Source organism: Haliotis rufescens, unplaced genomic scaffold (genome assembly GCF_023055435.1).
Source record: "Haliotis rufescens isolate VD_foot unplaced genomic scaffold, xgHalRufe1.0.p SCAF_6, whole genome shotgun sequence".
Lineage (NCBI taxonomy): Eukaryota > Metazoa > Mollusca > Gastropoda > Lepetellida > Haliotidae > Haliotis > Haliotis rufescens.
Genome location: NW_025964334.1, coordinates 31,015,511 through 31,027,924, shown reverse-complemented (window position 1 = coordinate 31,027,924; position 12,414 = coordinate 31,015,511). Strand labels below are relative to the sequence as shown.

At 39.8% G+C, this 12,414-nt stretch overlaps 2 protein-coding genes across 2 annotated transcripts in view; one reads left to right on the top strand and one right to left on the bottom strand.

The window, feature by feature from the left end:
• Window positions 1–3,474: 3,474 nt before the first annotated feature.
• On the bottom strand, window positions 3,475–8,686 carry LOC124117758. Its single transcript, XM_046479752.2, has 3 exons — window positions 8,538–8,686; window positions 6,940–7,071; window positions 3,475–5,949 (listed from the first exon to the last, which is right to left on the bottom strand). Exons 1-3 carry the CDS (start codon window positions 8,590–8,592, stop codon window positions 5,675–5,677), a joined length of 462 nt encoding a protein of 153 aa, XP_046335708.1. The 5' UTR covers window positions 8,593–8,686; the 3' UTR covers window positions 3,475–5,674.
• A 1,897-nt stretch (window positions 8,687–10,583) lies between these two features.
• Window positions 10,584–12,414, top strand: part of LOC124117760 — a 28,536-nt gene continuing 26,705 nt past the window's right edge. The window contains exon 1 of the mRNA XM_046479754.2: window positions 10,584–11,095. Coding sequence (XP_046335710.1) covers window positions 11,017–11,095 — 79 coding nt within the window. The 5' untranslated portion in view covers window positions 10,584–11,016. The remainder of the gene's footprint in view (window positions 11,096–12,414) is intronic.

The following is a 12,414-nucleotide window of genomic DNA, read 5'->3' as shown; positions in this document are numbered from 1 at the left end:
CGTATAACGTCTTTTGGTATGACGCCGCGGGGATCGAACCCCGGACCTTCCGCTCTCCGGGCGGACGCTCTACCACTAGACGACGGAGGCGGTATCCCACATTAAGCTGACAGGCCGTCATATACCTGGAATACTGTTAAAAGCGGCATTAAACCCAACTCACTCACTCTCTTGAGGTGAAAGTGTTCGATGGTGATGCCGAAGGCTCGAGTTTGATTGTTCAAATGGGTACAACATGTTAATTCCATTTCTGGTGGCCCCTGCTGTGATGTTGCTGTAGTGTTTCTAAAAGCGGCACAAAACGCAACTCACTAACGAGTCGAGTGGTACATTCAGTGGGTGACATTGAGGAAAAGTGGATGGAATATGTCCTGATGGAATGTGTTGTTCGTGCTATCAACCACTGATTGTTTACACACAGAGTCCGCCTCAATGGCCTAGTGGTAGTGCGTTAAAACATGGTACGTGTTATTACCCTCCCTGGCGCTCTGCATTAAGGGGCTAAAACAAGTACTGTTCGGCTCGGAGTCGGCATACTGTGCCTGAGTAGGGTATTCATGTTAAACTGCGGCATGGTATCTTAGTGGGCGAGCACTTTAAATCGGCATAGTTCGGACTAGTACAAGCAGCCACACACACATGTGCATGCACGTCGCTGATTACTACCAATGATCGTAATTGTCCATGCCCCAATGGCAACACATTTGACAGCTTAGTAAAAGCGTCGAAAGCCCGGGGTCGATTCCCCTCTTGTGAAACCCATTCTGGGGTCCTCCACCATGATATTGCTGGAACATTGAAAAGTTTCAATAGTTAAGATCAAAGATCCAGATAAGCTGTATATTTGTATATTTACGAACAATAAATCACCACAACTCAATATTGAGTTGTTTGCGTTCGAAGACCGATGAGAAAAACAGTAGTATGACAACGCTGCGCATAATGATCAAATATAGCCTTTTCAGCTTGTGTACCAGTGTCTTCACATATTATTATTTATTTATTGAATGCAGGCATCACATAAACATTAATTCTGCTGCGGTACGAAAAGTGCTATTGATCACTTATTATAAGCTTGTGTTGAGCTGACATACTTGGGGCATCACATAGATATACAAATTAGAAGTCACATGAAACAGCTTTTTAAGAATGATGTATTTTTAAAAACCGTTCAATAATTGGTATAAAAATACCCAATACCCCTGAAAAGTAATGGAGCGTTCAAACAATAGAATGACGTCAATATGAGAAAATACTGCTGGTCATTTGGGTTCAATTTGTCCCAAATGCACCGTGCTTGAAAAGACGTGGTCATCGATTCAAAAGTTTACATAACATGATCTCTGCAAAAAAAGAAACACAAAAGTAGTAAAATCATAATTTTTTTATAGTGTTCTGCGATATCCATACAAATTTAAAACCAAAAATGAAGTCTACATTTCTGAATGGTTTGGGATTGATTTGTGTGAAAAAAAATATGAGGTACTGCTGAAAATTGGTGAAAAGATGGAAACATCACATGTGAGAGCCTGGCACCGAAACACACCAACATGACATACACGTGCAACATCAGTAGTTGGACTATGAAAACGTTGGGTTTCATTTGCATGCCGTCACAATCTCACAGAAAGTGAACAGCGAAAACATGCCACGACCGGTGGATGCCCAACGCAACAAGGCCATCGGCCGACTGCAAACAGGCGAATCATCTTTGCACCAGGTCCGGTCGAAGACGTATCAATACTCAAGCACAGGACAGATTCATACGGCTACGTCACAGAACCACCACGGCCACCTCTACAACTGTGGCAATACCAGGATTCGAGGATTGTATTGGATATTAGCCCAGACAGTGAGGAACCGTTTATGCACTGAAGGTATTCTTGCTAGACTACCTGTTCGAGGGGTCCTTTTGATAGAGCTGCATTGACGACTGCAACGTCAATGATGTCAAGGTCACAGAGTATAGCCACAACTGCGATGGAGACAAGCTTGGTGATGAGTCACATTTTATGCTTCGCAGTGCGGGTGGTTGACGTCGTGTTTACAGGCGTTGCGGGGGAACATTATGCCCAAAACTGCATACAGGAAGTGGACAGATTTGGTGGTGGTAGTGTGATGATGTGGGCAGCCATCTCCTACAGTGGTAGAACATACTTGGTGCAAGTTCAAGGAATTTAATGGCACAGATTCACAGATTTCCAACAAAACAACGCCCAACCTCACACGGCAACACTGAAAACAGCATTTTACAGGAATCACAACATCCATGTCCTGCCATGGTCCTCCAGTTCTCCAGATTTAAACCCAATTGAGAAATTATGGGATTCACTGGATCAACGAGCACGTCAGCAACAACCATAGAACCATCGACAGTTGGCACAAACACTGCAGGGAGAGTGGGTGAAATTCCCCAGGCCACAATTCGGATCCGATTGCTTCCATTGGACAACGATGCCAGTCAGTTTTGTACTCTAATGGTGGCCACACAAGATATTGAGCAAAGATGACTTTCACCTTGAAAATCTATTGTTCCATGAGTGTCATATGGAACCTGGGTCAATGAGAATGTGTGCAAATGTTGAACAATCGATTACCATCTGCTGATTATTTATATGATATATAAAATATACATCTAAAATCACTTTTGCGTTTCATTTTTTGCAGAGTATATTAACGGAGTTATCTCTTTTACTAATATCCTCCTCAGAAATCCAGATGTTTTACTTTATCATGTTGAATAATGCAAGGAAATCTATGTTGTTGCAAATGAGGTGAAATTGGGTTTAATTTTGTGTTCAAGATTATTGTACTTTTTTATAGCAATGTGTGTTTTGACTTATATAGTGATGTGCAATCATATGTATGTGTGTGGCTGCTAGTACCAATCCAGACTAATGCCAGTTATAAAGTGCTAGCCCACAGAGATAGCACACTACAGTTGGAACCCATTACAAGCCAGCCAGTCCTTCTCAACAAGTTCCATCTTTTGGTATGACATGGCCGAGGTTTGAATCTTCGACCTTTCGCTCTCCAGGCAGAAACACTATCCACTAGATCTAAGTTGTAGGAATGTACTAGGGTGTGCAAGATCCTAGATCCTAGATCCAAGTACCAGGCAGGGAAACAACAAGTACCATCTTTGAACGTGTTTTGTTATCACACCTCAGGATCGAACCACCGACCTTCCAATCTCCAGGCAGACACTCCATCCACTAGAGGCAGTCTGTATCACACGCAAGTAAATGGGTGAATGAAGGGTGTAACGTTGCTTTTGGTAACATCACAATGACCCCATACATGATCAAGTTTGGGCCAGACAAACCAGTCGTTGATATACTGAGCATGATATTGGGGAGCAATGACACCGACAGCCTGACCTAAGCCAGTTTAGTCACTTCTTATGTACAGCAACAGACCTCCATGGACCCTTTAACCAGGCCCCTACAGGGTAGTCACACGTAAGAAATAATATATTGTTTACTAAAAAATTTATTGCTATGATTTTTTTACAATGATTCATGGATACAAAAAAATGTTTTAATCATTATTGTACACCTGGTACACATCCTCTTTCAGCATTATGTTCACAAATTTCAAACAAAAGAGATGCTTTTTACAAGAAGTAAAATGTCAAATCATAAAATCATGTCCATCCTATGTAGCTACAGCATATGTCTGTTTATAAGATGGTTATACACAACACTGGCACTAGTCAGGAAATTCATATGAAGCCAAGCATGTACAAGCCCAGCAAATAACAAATTAAAAATACTTTACATGCAATTTCACAAATTAAAAAGCATATTTATAATGTAGTGATTGTTACAGTACCAACTTTAGGTTACTTTGTTAATGGTTCTTTAATTCATAGTTTCATGCGTTGTGTGTCACATCACAACAGTTTCAAATGCTTTTTTTCAAATACTTAAAATTGGTCTAAGGATTCTTTTGAAAAATTGCGGAAACGGTGTTGAAATAGTGGTTGATTATTATTGTTTATAACAATGTTATTTTGAAATGATTTAATGGAAGTATTGTCAAAAAGAAATATTTTTTGTCAAAACTCAAAGAGTTACCTCCCTTCCCACACAAACACCCAAGGGTGCTTCCCAGCGCAAGACACCTTCGTTACACTCTCCGTAACATATTATAGATAGCACCATGAATGGGATATCAGTGTGAGGAGATTAACTAATCCCATGTCAGTGTTACTAATATCAACTTTTTGCCTGAAGTCAAATCCTTAAACCAAGGTATGAAAAGTAAATGTCTTCATCAACCTATTGAATGTATACAGCTATTCCACTTTTATGTTGGCAACTAAGGAACAAGTAGAAGATAAACTAAACAAACTGAAATGTAGAACGTATGATAGCCATGGCTGTAGACCTTATCAAAATTCAGTACACAAATTCAAAAACAATTATTACTACAGCAGCATCATATACAATTAATAATGTCAAATGCAATTTGACAAGAAATATGTTCTTGTTTAAAAAAAAAAATCCACAGACAAGTTATGAAATACTGAAAATGTCATCATACTATTAACTACGCGTTTTGAAACAGGTACTTCTGATGTGGAAAGCATTCATTCATATATCAACAACAAATTTGATTTTGTCAAATAATACCTCTAAATCTTAAAATAAGTAAAAGAGTCCTTGAAAAAAACCATTGAAATATTACATATTCTCAGAGTGATGATTACAATGAAGTACAATGTGTCTATTTACAAGCATGGAAATATACAAAGTGGGTATAAAAAGTACATAAAATATGTTCTTGTTATTTACAAGGCAAGTTTAAATCTTTCTCTTTATCGTAATGGGTTTCGTGGATTGCTGTAGTAGGTTTGGAATGTGCTGATTTAACAAACTATTCATGGATTTTCAAGATCTGTCACCTCAATATTGTAAAAGTGTTCATAGTGGTTCTTTGACAGATTAACTGTCCTTAAGGAAAGGATCAAACTATAACCTTTCAGAAAGTGATAAATGCGTATATAGGAGTCAAACTGAAATTAGCTCAATTAACATATATATGATTTAGAATGGAACAAAATGATGGTATTTTGCTCAGGTTCGCTGTTCAAAAGCATCAATGATGCAGAAACAACAACTTAGAAGGGAACCTCTTTTGTCCTTGGGATATTCATAATTTTAAGAAATGAGGATTTTTTTTACAAATCATTATGAAATTCAGATGTGTTCATGTGACCAATTGTAAATCGCTTAGGTAATGATAAAATATGTCAAAACGGCTGAATGTAGATATTATTTTTTTTCCAGAAATATTTTTTTCCAATATTTGAGCATGAGTCTTAACCCAAGCTGTTTTTCAAAGATTAACAATAAGATCAAGAAAACTCATGTTTCAAAAATTAATCTTGGGTCACATATTTGCTCACAGTCTTGAAACATGAAAATCAAGCCTGTAGCCATTGTTATGATCTTGATCATAGCAGAGGACAAGAAAGAAAGAAATAAATAAGGGCTAGTCGTCAGCCATTTGAATATCTCCAAACAGGGCCCTCAGCATTCCCCATCCTTTACACTACTGTGTGTTTGTTCATGTTATTCTTTCTCAGGAAACATAGACATGTGAATCCTCGATATAAAAAAATCACATAAAAAGTAGGCACCATGTTTTGGGGGACGGTAGAAGATTATTAGAACAACCGTGACAATAGCAGTGTTACAAGCGAGGTGAAGACAAGAGCTGGGACATATTTCAGTTTGATGTCTGAGGCTCCATTACATCCATTGTACTCATTACAGAAACAGTATGTAATCTGGCTGTTAGTCAGATCCAGGGGGTTGAAAGGGTCGTTTTTTCGTGCTGGGAGACAGTAACCATGGCGACGCAAGTTTGGCATCCTTAGTCTATGTCGTGTTGACTTCATCAATTCGTGTTCACATTCCCGGATATATTTTGGCTCTTGTCCTGAAAATGATGAAAGGTGATTGAATCAAAAGCAGACAGCCATATGATTTTCCATACAAATTGTTGGAAATGTTAATAATGTATGTTATTAATGCAATATGTCAGCTATATGACAGCGACCTGCAAATAATCAAGTCTAGACCAGGCAAACCAGTGATAGATATCATGGGCAACGATCCACACCTTCAGCATGTTCAGTGTACACTGACACGCTATCAACTGATCCAGACCACCCAATTCATTAAGTCACCTCATACTACAAGCACCGGTTGCTGGGGATCTATTCTGATCAACTGCCTGGAATCCTGGGGACAGTGTTCATATGTTAAGCATGTTGAATGGGAACTATGGAGCCAAGTTCCAGCCAAGGTCGAGACATTGTAAAAACAGAGTCTTTGTGTAAACAGGTTAATAATTGACTGCTAGATTACTCAGGGATTTATCTAAGATTCCAAACTAAGTGCCCTTGGCAAACAAATTGGGAAAAACATTTATTGTTATTTTTAACATTGCATTAAAAAAAAAATGGAAAATTAAGCCTCTTCTTCAGTGGAATACTAGATACCTCGACCAAGCCATCACAGTAGTTATAACTTTATCTACATGAAATAAGAATTTTTTAATTCCCATTTAGGAAATTTTACTGACAATTGTTGCAGACTTTGGGATGAATATCCAGCTCTGACCAGGTCTAGATCAATCCCAAAGTATCCTAAAATTTGAGTTAGCAAAAAAAGAATGTTTTGATTGAGAGATTTCAATCAACTTCATCAGGAGCGTGAACTAACCATAGTCAAGTTTTGTTTTAGCATGTAAGCTTTTATACCATGTTAATTTTGTTCAATCATATTATCAGAGCCAAGTGTCTCAGAAGCCCCTCTGTGGCATATACGCAGGTGTCATGCAATGGTATCATAATACCAGAGTACCAGACTGTATACACAATATGGCCTTCTGATTCCCTCACCGATCACCACCATCACAACTCACCTGGTACTTTCTCAATGACTTTGACACAGAAGTTGGAAGGCCCACAATCCCTCCATGGGAACATTCTCCAGACCACCTCATCACCACAACCACCCATGGCACTGAAACAGCGGTGGCACATCAACCCTTCACCTGCAATACAAACACAAAGCTCATCTGTGATGTTCAAGAACCAAAGACTTGACACAAACATGATACAATGTACATCCTTAAATTGTGCATGAATATATGGCATACAATACTGTACACTCAGGAATTCCTCTGTACAGCCTGGAATGTGGACCTTTGATTCCATGACTGAGTTTGACAACTTACATTTCCACGATTAATAGACATTTTTCAATTCCATGTGATGAACAAATCCAAGGCATGTTATCATGGTTATGGTGCTACACATCTTCATAAAGTTTTAACTCTCTGTGCTTTGTTGGGTAAGACTTCTGCCCGTATCCCCCCTCAAAACTATAAAGAATTAAAAGGATTGAGCAGCAAAGCATGAATATTTATATTAACTAATGTGAGGGGGGGGGGGGGGGGGATATGGGCGAAAGTCTTTCCCCTGGTTGTTTCTGATGAGAAAGTTCATAAAGATTTTAAAAGTTGCATTGTTACCACTGTTTACACTATTTCTTGTTAAAAAAAACAAAAACATTTTTGTTTCATTTTACCATGCTCGATGGCATGAATAAATCTTAATCCGTTATGGAGTCAACAGGTTGTGGATTTTGAGTAGTTTTGTTTCGTCTGTCGTGAGCACAGAAGTGAACAGATTAATTAGCTCACAGAGGTGTGATGTTTAATTAATAATCAGACAAAAACATACCTCTAGCATGTCAAGTGTAATCACTGAAGTTCTTAGTTCAATGATACTACTGTGACGCTACTTTAGAAGCTTTTTGGTAAGGAATGTTTGTTGTTTTTAAATCACCAATCTCTTTGCGAAATTTTGGCCATGACCCTTTCTGAACTCCAAACCGATAATCGGTTTCCTTCTATTGCAACTATATATATGCATCCAATGCGACATTACGTATACTGTCAATAGCATATGATATTCCTACTCCAGAAGACATTTATCCATATGAATGAAAACGAGAAAAGATGAATATTCTTGTTCATGAACAAAAGTTTTTTGTTTTTTCATCCACGATAACACACGGTTGGAAAGGATATATGACAAAATATACGCAAATATGTTACTTATATCATTTTTCAAGAATATAACCATGGTTTTAATATCATAAAACATTCTGTTACAGTTCTGATGATTCAAATTCAATTTGGTCCTCTCAAACATGACATCATCATAAATGTGTCAAAGACAGCCTGTCACAATATAACAGCGCTCAAAATATTAACTGAAATAATTAGTACGCGGGAAATGTGTTTAGTGTATGAAATATCACATTTTGGCGGCTGACTGTGAAGATTTAATTCCACCTTAGCATTTCCGGATTGAGTTGTAAAATGTCCGCCATGTTGTAACGATCGGAATGTGGAAGACAGTCGCATACCTTTTACTTACCTGACAGGTGTGTACTCGCACAGAAGCAAACCGTTCAGATTTATCCAAACAAATGATATTATGTATTATTTACCTTCTTTGAAGATGAGAATTGCCGAAAGTAACGCAAGTAGCCACTCCGTCCCCATTTTGAATGAGGTCGTGATGTCACCTGTAAACAATCCAAGGGGAGGTAATTCTCACTCGGGCAGGTGTGACAGGAAGGTGACGCGGCTGGTACGTTCAGGGGATTCTGGTTCAGGGGGAGGTTCCTGTAATAATGGAGTGTTTGTTTGTTGTTTAACGCCGCGCTCAGCAAAATTCCATGCAGGCGATCTGTAAGTAATCGAGTCTCTACCCGACAATCCAGTGATTGACATCATCACTATTAATCTACGCATTGGGATGAGTGAGTTGGGTTTAACGGCGCTTTGCACAGTATTCCAGTTATATCACGGCGTGTCAGCTTGATGTGGGAGAAATAAAGCCCTAAGTGATGCAGGTCTCAGACGTTTACCACTTTGATGAAACACAGGAGCATTGGTGTGGTGCGGATAGACCTAGAAACATAATCTGGCGAACCGGGAATCAAACCCACGACAATACACAATAGGTTTCTGGTGTACTCAAGGGACGCAACTTTGTACAGCGAATTGCGGCGACTTAGACGCCAGGGCATGTATCAACCGTATCAGAGAGTCTGACCGCCCGATCCTGTTACGCCCATTACAAGCACCCGAATCTTCACGGGGCATGGAGCAAGTGAGAATAGCACGACTCAGATGAGTATTTCTGTGATATTACGTCGTGTCAGTTTGATGTGAAGTGATACAGGCCTCAGACCACATTAGCCAAACCCGCATGCTCCTTACAGTGCCGAATTGTTTTTAGGAGAATCTTATATCCGAGTCGACCAGTCCTTGTTTTAGCCCCTTAATGTCTAGCGCTAGACAGGTTAACAACAAGTACAATCTTTTAACGTTTTCTGGTATGACGCGGCCGGGGAACGAACCCCCAACCTTCCGCTCTATCCACTAGACCACGGAGGCGGTCCCCATGCCTCGAGTTTCATGGAGGCAAAGAAAAGCCTTATGAAGAAGTATTTGCTTGTATTTGTTGTTTGTTTAACACCTCACTCCAACATTCCAGCTATACGACAGCGGTCTGTAAATAATAGAGTCTGGACCAGACAATCCAGTGACTGACCTCATGAACATCGATCCACGCAATTGGTCAGCATCAACCAAGTCAGCGAGCCTGACCACCCGATCCCGTTAGTCGTCTTTTACGACAAGTTAAGTCGCCTCAGATTATACTATTTACTTGAGCATACTCTTGTGTATGGAATCTAGCGCAGATCTCTGTCTCTGCGTAATTTCATTTTATTATCAAGGCGACAAAAACCCTGAAGATCTGGCGTAGAATAGGTCTTCAGCAGCCCATGCTTGCCGTAAAAGGCGACTATGCTTGTCGTAATAGGCGATTAACGGGATCGCTGACTTGGTTGATGCATGTCATCGTATCCCAATTGCGTGGATCGATGCTCATGATGTCGATCACCGGATTGTCTGGCCCAGACTCGAATATTTACAGACCTCCGTTATATAGCTGGAATATTGTTGAGTGCAATATTAAACAAAAAACACTTCCGGGACAGATATGAAATGAATGAAGCTCTCGTAAAATAATTATTTTCCTGGTTGTCATGTGCGATGTCGCCAACTAATGTCGAACATGTTTATGTGAGAAGTTGATTTTAACACGCCAAAATATATATTGCTTCAGAATAATGACATAAAACAGAACTATTCGGGAAACATACTGGTCTGTGAAAAATATGTCCTAAATGTCAATTGTACGACATAAGTTAAAAATAAATGTTAACTCAGGGCTTTTAAACGTAAGTTCACAGCAAGCCTCGCTGTAAACATCTGCAAGGATATTTCTGTAAGTAGTGTTTGCAGGTTTGGAGGTGTATCGCTATGACAGCATTGCATTGTAGTTATTTTGAGAAACTCCGTACATGTTAGACGTATTTACTACCTGGATAACATTCTGAGCACAGAGAGAGAGATGGGCGGGGCGGAGAGAGGGAGGGAGAAAAAGAGGGAGAGTGACAGAAGGACGAAGGGAAGGAGAGACAGGGCGAAAAAGAGGGAGGGAGAAATGGCGAGATAGAGACAGCCTATCACCAATACTTCACAGATGTGTATACTCTACGTATACAAACCCGTCAACTTATGACGATGCTTTCTCCAAAGATTGATCTGCGCCTCCTTAACTAGTAACGATGGGTATGGCGGCCTAAATCAAATCATGTCGTTCAAACAAATTATCAGGCCTAGCCGTTTGTGACATACCACACAATCTGAACTTAAAGCTAACGTACCGAGCGTCAACATCGCCGGTAAACAAAGCAAGCTGTCGACACAACATTTTTCGCGTTTGCTGCAATCCGGATCAAACTGTCGCCCGATCTGGCGGCGTCACGTGACCAGGTGTGCTGCGCAGTGAACATTGGTTCAACTGATGGACACGATTGATCATTGAATTTTTACCTCAGCGTATTTGAAATGGATAACAAAACATTCCCTGTGTCGAGATGGACTTTGCTGTTATTGTGTTTATGTGTGTGTGGCGTTAGATACTCAGGTAAGATTTATTTCATAATCCGAAACGTTATCTGTTAATCGATAAGCCATTTCAGGTAAAACTGTATTGTCTCGTCCTAACCTTATTTGTGATTTGCCTGATTTTTAGGGTAATTACTAGTTTGACAGTTATTTTAGCCTTGAATGACTCTTATGATAGTGAATGTGGACGGACAACCTTGAGTTTAAGTATGTACTGTTTATTAGCCACTGAAGTCGAGGTATTGATAAAAATGATATCAGAAATTGTATGAACATTTGAGACTGGTGTGCGATAATGAGTCAGAGGTAAATCCCGGAAAACGGAACGGGATTGAGGGCGTGGTGTGTAGTGGTGGAAGGTGTGCCCACCCCCTAACACCCAACCCACCCCCAAAACATATTTATTTGAATTCGCCAGTAAATGTACAAGACTTGAGGGGCAAAAAACATCTTTGACATTTTAAACAACATCCGTAATATAATCCGATTTTATCAATCACGTCGTTTGGGTGAATGCATTAGATAAGCGACAACATTAATGTTTCTGGATATGTAAATAATGTCACTATAACATAGTTGTAAAAACTGTTTTGAGCTTCCGTTTTTAATGCTAGGTTTGTGCGTACTTGTTCCGTCACGCGTTTTTGGAAAATCTAAACATCCTTTTAAACGTCACGCGCTGTCACCGTTAAGACGAACGGAAATGTTACAAGCATGTTGCAAATAACAAACACGTCTAAATACCTCACTGTGGGCTTTGAAAGGTAAATTCACCGGCACACCACTGCAAGCCCTGCTGTAAGATAAGTCTGCTGTTTTGGGCATTGCATTGTGTTCGTTCCTGTTTGAAATACGTTGTACATTCACGACGTACCTACACGTGGTAGCATTTCTGTGCAGCCAACATACAGAGAGTGAGAGAGAGAGAGGGAGAGAGGGAGAGACATGGCGAAAAAGAGGGAGGGAGAAATGGCGAGAGAGAGATATATTGCCTACCGTCAATACTTCAAAGGCGATGATGTCTGCACGGAGTGACGGAGGGATGTAGAGAGGGAGAGGGCAGGTGAAAGAAGAAAGGAGGGAGAAACAGACAGAGGGGGAGTTATTAATTACACTATTCTGCCTATAAAATATTTTTCTTTTTTACAAATTATTGGGAAATGTAATCTTGCCCACGAAAACGGCATCGGTTTGTTGTATACACATGTAAGAAGACAATCTGTGACAGCCATTGTCATAATTATGATTACGTTTCAATTTTTAATACATTTCTATATCTACACACAACTTTTTCCTTTGAGCACATGCACTAAATACAACTCGTGCAAGACATCACGG

What these genes read in the sequence shown, in the direction of transcription:
- LOC124117758 (XM_046479752.2), bottom strand. Translation starts at nt 8,592, where the DNA reads ATGGGGACGGAGTGGCTACTTGCGTTACTTTCGGCAATTCTCATCTTC. An exon ending in AATTCTCATCTTCAAAGAAG is followed by an intron (nt 7,072 to 8,537) that starts GTAAATAATACA and finishes TTTGTATTGCAG; the next exon opens with GTGAAGGGTTGATGTGCCAC. An exon ending in AGTCATTGAGAAAGTACCAG is followed by an intron (nt 5,950 to 6,939) that starts GTGAGTTGTGAT and finishes CATCATTTTCAG; the next exon opens with GACAAGAGCCAAAATATATC.